Genomic DNA, 14,741 nt, shown 5'->3' on the forward strand with positions numbered 1-14,741 from the left:
CTTCCAGAGAATATTTGAAAGGGTCTATTAGACAATAGTCCATTATATCTTTGAAATAACATGCAGTCATCCATTTGTTTTATTTTCAAGTGTGAGATAATTTTTCCTAACCATCTCTACCCTATAATAAAAATAGTACTTAGGTTAACACTATATGTCAGCAATTGGTATGCATTATTTCATTTAGTTCTCAGAATTAATATCAATTAGCATAAGACTTTTTCTGAAACTTATTATTTTCTCCCAAAAAGTTTTTATGAGAAAACTTTGAATGAGTTTGAACATTTTGAAGGTTATTGCTCTACATAGCCAAATTCATTTCTCAAAAAAGATACGCCAATTTTCAATATTTATGCAGAGTAGTATAGTATGATCATCTGATTAACACTATTGAGCATCATCATTTTAAAAAGTAGTCAATTTGGTAGATGTAAAACAAAGTCTTGTTTCAATTTAACTATACAATACCTAGTTACTAGTGAAGCTTACTTAAAAAAAGTATTAGTACATATACGGTGTATATATTTATGGGGTACATGAGATATTTTGATACAAGCATACAGTGTGTAATAATCACCTCAGGGTACATGAAGTTTTCAGTTCTTCAAGAATTCATTATTTGTGTTTCAAACATTTTAAATTGTACGCTTTCTGTTATTCATTATTCTAAAATATACAACAAATTATTGCTGATTGTAGTCAATTTTTTAAAACATGGTTTTAACTGGACGTGGTGGAACATGCCTGTAGTACTAGCTACTTAGATGGGAGAGACAAAAGGATTTCCTGAGTTCAGGAGTTTGAGGCTGTAGTGTGTAACAATTGTGCCTGTGAATAGCCACTGCACTCTATCCTGGGCCACACAGGAAGATCCTAACTCAAAAAAATATAAAAAATAAAAACTAAAAAAAACAATGGTTTTGTTACTTTCTTTTAAGATTGCTTTTGCTTATTTTTCTATTAAGGCATTAATATTCATGTTTGTTTTATTCCTTTCCGCTTCTACTATCTGAGAGACATTAACCCTTTGTGCTTTTTCTTTCAGCTTTATTAAGGTATAATTGTCAAATAAAAATGGTACATATTTAATGTGTACAAACGCTTTTATATGTAATTCTTATACATCAAAGAGCTTGTCATGAAAAATATTAATAGGGCATTTTGTGCGAGGATTAATGACACCTAAATGAAACTCATTTGTGATAACCTGAAACTCAGTGTAAGATTACGCTAGTAAAGACATAGCATTGTTTCCTCATTCCCCATTAAAACTCTTTTATTGAAAAATATCATACACATATGTATATAAATAATGTTAATAAGCGTGGAGAACCGAAACTAAAGGAAACATAGGGATATTTGTAAAGGTGAAATTATTTGCAATTGACTGCAACAATTATATTAATAAGTAAGCAGTATAGCTTTAAGGGATTACATTTTGAACAACCTAGAATAACTAGGTAAACTTCCATAATAGTTTAAATCATTTCTTGTGAGGTGCTAGTAAAACAAAATCAAGAACGGAAACAGAAATACACCCAAGATTATGTAACTTATGTTGCATGTGAAGTGCATATATACACAGCATGTAATACATATATATATAAACACACATATACATACTTATGTTTACAAAGATGAAGATGTTTATACAGATGTTTATACATGTATATATGTGTACATACATACATATATATACACAGAATGTGTCATTACTATTTTTGGTGTCTTGATTTTCTCTGGAATCACTGACCATATCAAATTAAGATGGGTATGTATTTTTTAATTATCCAAATTCCCAGGGATATAAAAAGGTAACTAAACTCTAACATTGGCTTTTGTAATGTTTTTCACTTCATAATGATTTGGGTGAATATACGGATATAATATATGATTTATTATATAAAATTATAAAGAAAATATTATAAATAATAAAATAGTATATGACACATGTGTATATGCACATACAGAAACATGAAATATAGACGAATAGAGAAAGATTATGATAATAAATAATGAAAAACATGATTTATCTGAGCACTGCATAAATCAGTGTGTATCAGAATCATGGAAGCCCTTGAGATCATTTTTTTGTTTGGTGTTGTTGGGGGTAGAGGATAAACTCCCAAAGTAAGTATGAGCCATTCATATTCTTTGCCAAGGCTCAGAAGGAACTCACAAGTTTGTTGGCTTTCTTTTCCCTCCCTCCCTCATCGTCTGCCTGGGAAGCCCATGATTAGAAGCCTGGCGGGGTGGAGGGTGGTTGGGTGGTTTTAGGAGGGGCAAAATCCCAGTAAAACACGTCCATGAGAAAGCTCTCCTGGCCCTTGCCCGGAAACAGTGCTTTCCCATGAGTGCCAGGTACCTGGTGGGAGCTGCGCTGGGCCTCCCACAGGCACCTGAACTCTCCCAGCTCCATTCGCCTGCCCTGCTTCTGGATTCGAGCTCTCCTGGGACCAGATGAAGCCCTCCCTCCCTTAGACTTCCACTTCACATTTCGAGTTCCAGCAGATCCCCTAGGTGTGTCTTCTTTACTCGTTGAGGGGTAGGAGCAGTTTGCTTTTCCTCTGAAATTCCCAGGGCTCTAAAAGCCCAGTGAATGTCAAAGATGGGGTAGGGGTCAACATAAACGCCTTGGGAGTCGAACACTAAACTCCAGCTGGTTCCTAGACCAAACTGTGACGCATCAGCCCTGGAGCCCTGTGGTCCTTCAGGTCCTTCGACTTTAGCAAGATGAACTTGAGAGTGTGGAGGAGGGGCCTGAAAGAAGCTCTTAAGACAGTGAACACAGGGACTTAAAATCCTAAGTGGTCTATGAGTCCACCTTGATCCGGTTTCCAGCTTCGCTCTCCCTAATATATTTTAAAGTCCTGACACCCTGGCAGGGGATCTGAGGGTCGAATGAGTTGGCAAAGAGAGTTCTCGGCTCTTTCTCATGCTTGCCATGATCAGATGACTTTTCACAGACTGGAGCTGAGCAGGAGTTGGGGGATATTTACTTTTAATCCTTTTATGTGTGTTCAGTACACCTTGTGTGGTTGGGTGTGGAAAGCGGGGTTGGGGGGGGGGGTTTCCAGATCCAGTGAAATTCCCATTGCATCGGTATTACCATGCCTGTGGGGTTGGCAGTTCTTTAAGTCTGTAAATAACTACAGAACACAATAGAGTCCTCCTCCCTTCCTCTCTCTCTCTTTCTTTTTTTTTCTTTTCCTGCTTCCAAACGCCCTCTTCGAGGCTGAAGCTGGGCAGGTCTCCAAAGGTGCAGCAGCCACAACAATCCCGCAGTTCAAAGTTAAGCAGCAGTTGCACAACTTCCAGCAACTTTCTCAGCTGGCTACTAATAAGCTGAAAGCCAGGAACATCCGAGGAGAAGAGAAAGCTTCCAGCCCTCCTCCCTTCACCCTGGAAATCCAGACACCCCCACCCCCACCCTCAGATAGCTTTAAGATAATTTCTTTATTCGTTTGCCCGACAGACCATGGCTCCCTTTGGAAGAAACTTGCTAAAGACTCGGCATAAAAACAGGTAAAGTCAAGCGTGTGAGTGTGTGTGTGTGTGTGTGTGTGTGTGTGTGTGTGTGTGTGTGTCTGGTGTGTGTAGTCTGGACCTTACCTGTGAAAGTATGTTTTGTGGTTGTTAGATTCTGATAAAAAAGGTTTTGTGGGGAAAAAGTCCTAGCCTAAGGAGTTAGGCTAGTGTGAATACCTAGATGGTAAGGATATTCTCTCAGTATTGATGATGGGAGTGACCAGCTCAAGGATGGCAGAGAATAAAGAGTGATTATATTTGGCTCCTTTCTCCCCTTTTGAGCAGTCCTGGTTCCACAACTAGCAACATAAACAGTTTCTCTTTTTGTTGCCCTGCGCATTTGAGGGTAGTAGAATAAAAAGTGTCATTTTATTTCAAACAGAACTTTAGAATATTGTAGAAATAATTAAAACTTTGATAAAGATGTAACTAGAATTTATAGCCACTAAGTAAGATGAAAAATAAAACTGCTGATACAATTCAGAAACAATGCTTTGGCTCCCCTGAGAGTGAGGCATTCCTGAAACCTGGAATGTTCCCGAAGTGGAAACACTCTGGAGAGAAACTTTGTTTGAACTGATTCTTTAAAAAATCTTTGAGAATTTTAGGTAGTTTTAAGCACTAAAGAAGGATTCAAGCAGCTACCCTCTCTAATCCTTATTATTACCATTTTACTTTGATTTGATTTGATATTTCAAGCTTGAAATGCCCATAGTATAAATAAGTTACTTAAAACACACATACACACACATATTTTTCTAGGGACAGTATGTCTGTCTTAGTCTTATCAAATATTTTATTTACACATCAAATGTTACGTTTTCATGCCCAAAACTTGAGCATAAATTTAGACATGGGCTATATTTTTTTAAAATATATTTATTTTGGCATAGGGGCTTGTCCACCACTTTTCTCTTAATCATGCCTGTTTGTACTTGTCATAATTTGCTCAGTGCAGATTTAAAAGGATACAATTACATGGTAGGAAATGATACAATTATTTTAAAGTGTCTACATGACAATATAGAGTAATACAACTTTAAAGTAAATCTCCATACTTTATTTTGTACACACATGTCTACTTTGAAAATCCTGTTTTTAACTCATTCCAAATGTATTCATGATTTAGTTGACAAAATTTCCTTTAGAAAGTAAATGGCCTTAATAAATACTGTAAAAGTTTCTAAGTAAGCTTTATTTTCTAATAATTTGACAATATTTCACAAATATGGTATTTATGGTAATTACAGATAATGAAACTATATTAAAATAAAGTGGTCTGAGTATTTAAAATTTGTGTTTTGATGGTGACAATGCATTTTAAAATATTCTAGAATATTCCAGAAAAGCCTCCCCCAAGCCAAAAATAAAAATATTCTGGTTTTTAAGTGATATTTTTGTAGTAGTATTTTTGTAGTATTATTTTGGCATTTGTTTGAATGTCATCAAAATATATAAAAATACTCTGGAAAACTTTATGGTTTCATAAATCAAGTTGTGTTTCTGGCATACTATCCCTGTAGTCAGGGCTTTCTGTTTGTTTGTTTGAGGTTTTTTTGTTTTGCTTTAGCAATTTGAGATTTCTGTCATTGGTATGCCAAATACAGGGCAATAAAACTTTGCATGCGCCCCTGAGTTTCCCTCAGGGAAGCATATTCTTCAATTTCATTGCATCAGTTCTGCCACTCTACTATCTACTCTACCTAGAAAACTAGCTTTCTTTCGAGGAGGTGAGTATACAAACATTTTTTAAAAGTTTTCTATGCAAAATTATGAAAAGGTGAAAATAAAGATAAAAAATAGAGAGTTTAATAGTGTTTCATGTTTCTCAGAAAATGGAATGGCTCCTGAAGATGATGCTTTGTTATAAACGCAAGTGTTTTGGAAAAGGTGGCAATAGTAAGGATATGTGAAAGCTTCTCTAATGAAAGTATTTCCCTCTACAGATTTGTATTTTTCAATCCTTAAGGAAGATTTAAACCACAGCAGTGGTCTAGGACACAAAAATATGGGTATTTCAAATTAAGCAGTGAATAAATCACAGAGTGTATTGAAATAGAACTAATATTTGTTTTGGTATTTACTAATGCTATATACAGGGTCTTTTGTTTTGTTTTTTCACCTTAGCAAAGGTGAGACCACAGGTGAAAATTACTTGCAAGATTACGTTTACTCAATTTGTTTACAGTTTCCATAATGATTTGAATAACCACATTCTAAAGCACAGAAACAAAATATCTTTTCCTAAATGATGAGTGATTTATCCGTTCATGGAAAATGTGATTTATGATAAGACAGTTATCTGATAAGAGTCACTATATTCTTCAAATACAGACATATAAAATTTCTTGTACAATGTAAAGTAAGAATTTGGATAACAAATATATTTATATGCCTTATGATATATAACAGGCAACAATAATGGAAAATTACTTGAGCATAATTGCATCTTTATCAGCAGGAAAATATATGAACTGTTAGAAGGAACATTGGGGATTAAAGATCATAAAATTTTGAGAAAGTCTGCTTACAGAATTTTTCTGTGTGCTACTCTCTGCCTCTCTTTCCATTTTTGGTCACTCTTGGATATATTTAATCACCCAAAATTGAACCTCATGAGATAGTACTATAAATGTTCTTATAATAAATGGATAGTTGAGAGTTTTAGAGACGGACAGGATGCAATTAAAACTTCAAAGTATGAGGCAACACAAAATTTTAGAAAATACAAACCATAAAGCTTGGAGAAGGTGGGGCCATATCTGTCTAGACACCATTGTGGTTTCATGTCCAGGACAGTGGCTGCCATGTGGTAGACCTATGATACAACTGTTTATTCAGTTTTGTAAACTGAATTATAATTTGTACTCAAACCATAAATATACTAATTATTTTATTCTCTATTCATCATGTGACACCAGCTGGTATTATACAAAAATGAATACTTTTTAAAGGGTTAGTTGATATTTAATATAATTCAAACCCTAAAGAGATGGACACATAATTATATGGATTTTGAAACCAAGCTAATTTGATCCTACTAGATAGTTTTTTTTCTAAATTTAAAGACTCTTATTTAGTTCAACAATTTAGGAAATAGTATTCAGGAAATTTGAGAATAATAGATGCCTAAATAAAAAGCCTAAAAAGTTTGTATGCCCAAATATAATCAGGCTTTTCATTTCAAACTTTCATATAAAGACCTGGACCCAACCTAAATTCTTTCTGTTTACAATGAGAGTTAATCTTTAAAATTTTTCTGATTGTAGTAATGTTTAATTGGAAGACTTCAGTTTTAAGAGAATCTTTTGCTTTTAGGAGATGAATTATTTATTTTGATTCCAGAAAAACAGAATATTCTATCACTGAATTCCAAAGATTCTTGATACATATCTTCTTCATCAACTTTTTGTTCAACATGAAGAATACAAATGTTTGAGAGTCTAGGTATTTTTTCAGTAAGCTGTTCAAGTTCTGAAAGTGTTTTCTAAAAGTCTCTAGGGAACCAGTGCTCCTCACATAAAAGCTAAAGTAGTAAATAAGGAAACACCAATCCATTTGAGATTCATGTGGACATTCAACAATTCGATTTAGATTATGAACCTATTTACCATTCACATAGATTCCATTGGTGAATGTGATTGTCTTTATATTAGATTAGGTTTTCAAGGTAAGGATTGTTTCAATGTTAATGTGTCTAAATAGCAATCAGAAATTTTGTAAAAGTTCAGATAACTAAAATGTTATTATAAAGCTTTTTTGGAACACTTGGTTGTAAGTTATGATTTCTTAGTGTTTTAATTAATAAAATTTGGAGACAGAGAATTGGTTGGTACTTTCACCAAACCTTGCTAGAAGCATAACATTGCCATAATGAAATAATATCCAACATATTTTTCAAAATAGTAAATTAGAATAGTTTGCATAGGTGATTTGTAAGATAAAAAATAAGGAATATAAAAATATTGAATCCAGTTTAAAGGGCACTTAAAATTATTTTGAAGTACTATTTAGTTTTTTCTTCATTTTCCCTTAAGTCATCTCAAGGGTTCCCTTTGGCTTTCACAAAACATACTGATATATGAATATCCACCACAGGCTATAGCAGACATACTTGTAATATCAACTTAAAATTAAAAGACTCCAAAAAAATTGCTTGTCCTGAATTTATTAGCATAACATATTATAGCTTTATTGTTTTATAATTGATAACATAAAATTTGCATTCCAGGTTGCTTTTGAATCAATTAGAACATATTTAGCCAACAGTTCTTAAGGCCAACTACATTATATTGTCACTAGAAGTAAAACACTCAATGATTGCTTCATCAGAAGAAAGAATTAAATTTTGTGGTTAGGGTAAAAGTTGCTGACAAGAAGGATGTCTTCTCTCTGTAATTAGAAGTATGGTAATTTGTGAATTCTGCAGAGTGGGAAATTATTATGCACTATTTTATCCTTCCAATCAAGATTTAAAATGTACCCAAAATTGTATGGAGAAGTGCCAGATATTTGAGTATGTAAATCTTCATAATTCTCAGGAGTTCCTGAAAGTGATTTCCCCTGATTATACCTGGTAACTTAAGTAGTTATTAGTTGGCAGCGGATAGCTCATTAGGAACAATGACTGGAATGCTTTATCCCTAACAAAAATATCCTGAGAGCTGTGCCAAGGGTGAAATTGAGCTCTAGGTTAAACTTGAATTGTTTCTCAAGAAAATCTAAGCCAGCTTTGTACTATATAAAATTTATTATCTACAGTATCAGTGCCTGACACATGTCAAGGTGAGAAGTACTTAAATTAATTTTTTGGAGAAAAGTTTTAAAAAGTTTGAAAGTGTCTAACAATTTAATTTAGATAATGTGTTTGTTGGCTGTATAACTCAGGAAGTTTTGATGTTATGTTATTGGCATGTAGTTCCAGGAGATCTGATGATAACTCTAAATAATTCGCAAATGTCTGGCTCTATTCTTTTGGTAGTAGTTCTGAAAATGAAATAAGGTTGAAGTAGGGGTATGTGTTTACCTCTTGCAGGTGTATATGAATACCAGCCCTTGACAAGGAATCTCTTTGCCTCTTACATATCAGCTTTCTAAAATGAAACCTCATGATACCTGCACCATGTATACGTCAGGGGAAAAAGTTCAGCTTACTTCTGCATTCTAATGACTTTAATGTATGGTTGCTTAATTAATTTCTTGACATCCAAACACAACATTGGCAAAACATAACATTGATTTCTTAAGTGCTAATTCTTTACTATTTTTAATAGATTGTGATTCCATTCTTATGTAGTCTGTTGTAGTACTACACCTTCTAGAGAAAGTCGTGTATTTGTTGGATAAAATTGAAAGCAATTACTAATATAAATGATCATACAAGTACAAAGTACTTATGCAAGTGGAGTAGAGCCTTGGGAAGATGTTTAGCACTGGCAGTAATAAACAAGATATTTCAAGTATAAGAATGAGCAATGCAAATTAAATCTGCTGACAAACAAGGAAAATTATACTCAGAGGTTTATATCTTCAGACTAGAATGCACCCTGCTTCTATAAATAAAGTGATTCAAGCATTGTGTTAAAAAAAATCATTGAGTATAGGTCCAATCAGAGCAGGGACTTTACTTGTATTTTTCCTTCCCAGATAGCCAGAGAGTAAGTGCTCAAAAAATATTTGTTGATTGAATAAAGAAATTCAACATATACTCTTAAAATACAGCTGATCAGTAGTGCATTTATGTTAAGTGGATACATGGGTAACTTAAAGAGTGAATCCATAAATGCAAGGTTGACCTCTCATTTTCCTTGCTCCTAGGCCCAGCTCCTGGCTTTCAAGTGGTAAAGGGCCATATCTAATAAATAGATTATATGCAACTTTACCAGACTTTTGGTAGGAAAATAAATCAAGAATCATGGTCATTTGTTCTTCTCTATAGATGCTCTTACCTCCCCTCATCCCCCTAGAACACAGCCAGGTATGCATATGAGTGAAGTTGGGTGGGTGAGACTGAATGGGTTCCATAGACCTCACTGTTGAATGTGGAGCATATCTCCTCATTTGAGATAGTTTAGCAACACAGTTATAGGAATGTTCTGAGTGGCTATCTTTTAATTTTGTTTCTTTAGGATGGGTAAACTGTGTTTAGTACTGTACCAGACATGCAAAGACAAAACCCCATTCCTAAGAGATTAAACTCCTAATTGAGAAAACAGCATTATAGTAAAATAGTTCATGCAAGAACTTTTTTAAAATCACTCTTCCATGGAAAACTGTCTTTGACAGGGTAGACAAAATCATAACCTTTGCAATATAATTAAGAAAATTAGAGTATAATCTCTTGGAGTTGATGAAGGCTATTCCTCTGTAGAGTAGGTGCTCAATAAATGTTGATTAATTCTATGTAGAAATATTTAAGAGAGGAGTAAATGGAGGTAAAGGAAAATAAAATGAGCATCATCATAATTAGCTAGCATTTATTAAACTCCCACAGGCGACAGGCTTGAACAAGAGAAGGGAATGCAATAAGATTTAGAAAAATATGTAGGAGGGGGCTGAATCACACAGGGCTAAGACTGACTCACATATGATAATCAAAAGAGAAGAATCCAAGAAACGGGCAGTAATATGGTCAGTTTGGCAACCCATAATCTTAGTTGAGTTGGTGGAAAACAATATTTTACAATTACAATAGAAGTATTTACAATAATTTTGTGTATTTATATAACATTGTCAGGCTGAAAGTCAATGGCAGTTGACTTCTGTTTATTCTAATAATCACATTAAATTGGTCAGTGTATCAGATCTTGAAATTGAGTAACTCTACCATTTTATGAGTCTCTTACATTTTATTTCCACTGATGCATTTAGTGGTCCACCTTCAGCAAATTTTCAGGCTCATTAATTATGGTGTATGATTGGTAGAAGCTTTGTGTCAGAGGCCTATTAATATGCCCTCTGGTGCATGTTTGTTGTTCTCAACCAATGGCTGGGACATTTTGTAGCCACCTCATATACCTCTAGTTACTCTTAAAGCTCCTTATTTACTCTGATCTTTTTCAATCCCACTGGAATCCCTGAAATTATGGTTAAGTGTGGTAATTTAGCATTCAGTAGAAGAGCGTTTGTTTTGGGAAAACACAGTCTTCCACAGTAAAGCCTAAAAGGATACCTATTTCAGCTCTGCACATAAGACCTTGTGTTTTCCTGGAAGATAAGAGAGATGCTATTGATAAACCATGGATCTTTTTATGGGGTAGACATGTAATAACTACCTTCTCATGTGGAGAAGAATTGTACATGATTAGTAAAAACACTTGAAAGGCCATAGTAGAATTTTGAGGTTTCATCGTTGTTAATAGTGCAGGAAACTGCACACATTACAGACGTAGACCACAAAGTATTCAACTTTGTTTCTTGACTGCCTGTTCTTCCAGCAGTGAAAGTCAAGGAATTTCTTCCTAGAACTGTAATTAAATAGCCATGAGACATAGACTAAGTTACTGTTTTAACAATGTTAAGCAATTTTTGTGGTTCTACTTTTAATTAGGAGAACTTGCTGTAATCACAATTTAGAAGATTAAGTAAAATGGTTGACTGTGGAATGTGTTGTTTTACAGAATATGCTCGTAATATTTTATTTTTCATTTTTGTGGGCACATAGTAACTGTATATATATATTTATGTGATACAGGAGATATTTTGATGCAAGCATACAATGCATAATAATCACATCAGGGTAAATGAGGTTATCTACCACCTCAAATATTTATCCTTGTGTTACAATCTGATTACACTCTTTTAGTTATTTTAATATGTACAATTAAATTATTATTGCCTACAACCACACTGTTGTACTATTAGATACTAGAAAATCTATTTTATCATCTCAGAAAAAAATATACATGATGTTCTAAGTAGATCACAAATCTCACTCTGTCAGACTTGTGATCTACTTAAATACACACACACATACACACATATATATTTATATCGAGTTGTATTGTGAAATATTAATGATAAATCAGGTATGGATTATGTTTTTAAGGAGCTTGCTGATTAACAAGACACACAAGCCATATGTAAACAACTGAAATACAAAATAAGCATTTTAAAGTGTCATAATAAAATCTATATGTTGAATAATAAATATTTATTTACCTTGTAGTATGTGCCACATATTTTTCTAGATGCTAAGGATAAAGTAGTGAGAAGGATAATCAAGGTTTTTACTCTGATCGAATGTATAATGCAGTGGTAGATGGACAGAAAATGCAAAAACAATATGTGAATTAGACATTTGAGATAGTAATTACTGTTATCAGGAAAAACTAGATTCATGTAGTGGAGAGTGGAGAGTGGTCTGGGAAGAGTTGGCTTGTTAGTTAAGACTGTAATGAACCAAAGAAATCAGGAATGTCAGGCTTGTGGTAGAAGACTGTTTTAGCAAGGTTGAACAGAAGGTATAAAGTCACTGAGACAGAATATGGTTTGGAGCTGTGGAAAACATGAAGGAAGACCAGTTAGTAAGCGGCTTACAAGTAGGGAATGTAGTTGAAGACCTAGATGGAGTGTGATTATTTAGATATTTGTGGATCATAAGGGATGTTGATTGTACTTGAAATGCAAGGGAAATCCATTGAAGGGTGTTAACCAGGGGAATTATATAATCTTATTTACCTTTTTCAAAAGGTCAACTTGGCTAGTATGTAGAGAGGTAATTGTAGTAGGACAAAGAATGAAAGCAGGGAATCTAGTTGCGGTGACATTACAGTAGTATAGGCAAAATATGATGACTAGTGTAATGATCGTAGAAAAGGAATGTAGGTGACAAAATTGATACAGTTTAGAAAGAGAACTTAAATTTGTACTGAATGAGGGATGATGAAAAATGAGGGATGATTCTGAGGGTTTTAACAGGGATGATTCTGAAGATATTTGTCAAAGAGCAGATGTTGGGAAGAATGTGTGGAAAATTAAATGATTCTTCTCCAGCCTTGCTAAGTTTCAGATGCCAGGTAAATACATAAAGTAGAGGTATTCAGTAAGATATTGGGGCCTGAAGCTCAAGACTGTGATATAGATAGAGTGGTATGTTAGGTGGCAAGTAGAAGCGACCTCTGTGGGTTTTACAAAACAGCATCTATATTGGAATCTAAATGAGAGAGAAGATTAGAATATAAAAAGTTGGGAAAAAGAATATCGTAGGTAAAGGAGAAACAGGAAGAAATGTAAAATATTTGGCATAATAGTATCAGCGAGTTTGTGAATGGCCAAACAGATTATTTTACTTTTTAAATTTAATTTAATTTTTCTTTATATTGTGGTGGGAACCACTGAAGGGCTATGAGCAAGAAAATGATATAATCATTATGTCACATAAATATTAAATTAAAGAAATACATTTTAAAATATTGGAAGGAATGGGCGGGGCGCGGTGGCTCACGCCTGTAATCCCAGCACTTTGGGAGGCTGAAGCAGGCAGATCACGAGGTCAGGAGATCGAGATCATCCTGGCTAACAAGGTGAAACCCCGTCTCCACTAAAAATACAAAAAATTAGCCGGGCGCAGTGGCGGGTGCCTGTAGTCCCAGCTACTCAGAAGGCTGAGGCAGGAGAGTGGCATGAACCCGGGAGGCGGAGATTGCAGTGAGCCAAGATCGTGCCACTGCACTCCAGCCTGGGCGACAGAGCGAGACATTGTCTCGGAAAAAAAAAAAAATATATATAGATAGATAGATAGATAGATAGATAGATAGATATATGAAGGAATAGAGAAAGAATACGAGTGAGCCAGGTATGAGAGAGTTAAAGGACTTTCTTAAATAGAAAGAGAAGAATAATTCAAGAGTCACCATGGGGGCAGAATTTATAGGAATTCAAATTTCAATGCATGGGGCCAGTATCAGGATGGAAAAAAAGAACCATTGGTGACTAGATTTTGGTTCTGAGTGACTGGAGATTTTGGTTCTGTGTGTCATCATAAAGAACAGAAAATATGGCAGAGATAGCTTTTGGGAGGTAAGAACATCAGGGTGAAGAGTGAAAAAAATTAAGGTGTGATTTGAATGTTTCTAAGTATTCCACCTGTAAACACCTGGTGTTTGGACACACTGCACCTGAGATGGGACTGTGAAAGCAGCCTTTCATCCAACCCACTCTCGTCCCTCCTGACATCCATATGGGGCTGATTAATACAGAATAGCACAATGCACCTGGAGTGGGGCTTTCAAGGCAAAACACAAACTGGTTTCCCAGTCAGGGCTGTCAGGCTGACTAATCTTATATTAATCACAGTCAGGCCACATAAGGCAGTCACCCTTTTAATGATCCTTTAATCATTACCTTCGGTTGAAATTGCTTTCAAACATAGCCATTATTTCCACTAGACTGTAAGGGTGTGTGTGTGTGTGTGTGTGTGTGTGTGTGTGTGTATAAAGATCACATTATTTTTACCTTTTTATCTCCTAGAGAATGGTACAGAGAAAACTTGTGTAGATATTGAAGTTCATTAAACATTTTATTATTTAAATAAATACAGCGTAGATTTTTGGGGCAGCCAAATTATCTAGGACACGAGTTGTCAAACTTTTTGTGTAAAAAACATAATAAATATTTTATATTTTCCCAGTCATAGTGTCTCCGTCTCAACTACTCTGTCATTGTAGTATGAAAACAGCTATAGACAATACATAATGAAATCGATTTGGCTGTGTTTCAATAAAACTTTTATTTACAAAAACAGGTGGTGGGGCAGTTATAACCATGAGGCCCCTTAGTTTTCAGACACTTGATCTAGATTATTGACTGAGAAATTAATCTCCCTACAACTCCGCCTTCTCATCTCTACCCCACTCCCAAGTTTAATACCTACTGTATTAGGCATTTAGACTTAAAAAGTGAGACTTAGCCCAGGACTTAATCGGCAAACTAGCAAAAAAGGACGCATTATCCAAAGTACAAAGTGCTGCTACTAAGTGTACATTAGATTTTGTAGAAGTGTCAACATGGTGAAACCCTGTCTCTACTAAAAATACAAAAATTAATCAGGCATAGTGGCATGCACCTGTAATCCTAGCTACCAGGGAGGCTGAGGCAGGAGACTCACTTGAACCTGGGAGGTAGAGGTTGCAGTGAGCTGAGATCGCACCACTGTACTCTAGCCTGGTCGACAGAGTGAGACTTCCTCAAATAAATAAATAAGTAAGCGCACA

The 14,741-nt window shown here is 34.8% G+C and overlaps 1 protein-coding gene across 1 annotated transcript in view; it reads left to right on the plus strand.

Annotated features, from left to right (window-relative positions):
* The first annotated feature begins 3,298 nt into the window (after nt 1-3,298).
* The window catches only part of RASSF9 (Ras association domain family member 9), a 32,574-nt gene continuing 21,131 nt past the window's right edge, over nt 3,299-14,741 (plus strand). The window contains exon 1 of the mRNA XM_003259613.2: nt 3,299-3,525. Within this exon, the coding sequence (XP_003259661.1) occupies nt 3,479-3,525 (47 nt within the window). The 5' untranslated portion in view covers nt 3,299-3,478. The remainder of the gene's footprint in view (nt 3,526-14,741) is intronic.

This window comes from Nomascus leucogenys, chromosome 10 (assembly GCF_006542625.1).
Source record: "Nomascus leucogenys isolate Asia chromosome 10, Asia_NLE_v1, whole genome shotgun sequence".
Classification (NCBI taxonomy): domain Eukaryota; kingdom Metazoa; phylum Chordata; class Mammalia; order Primates; family Hylobatidae; genus Nomascus; species Nomascus leucogenys.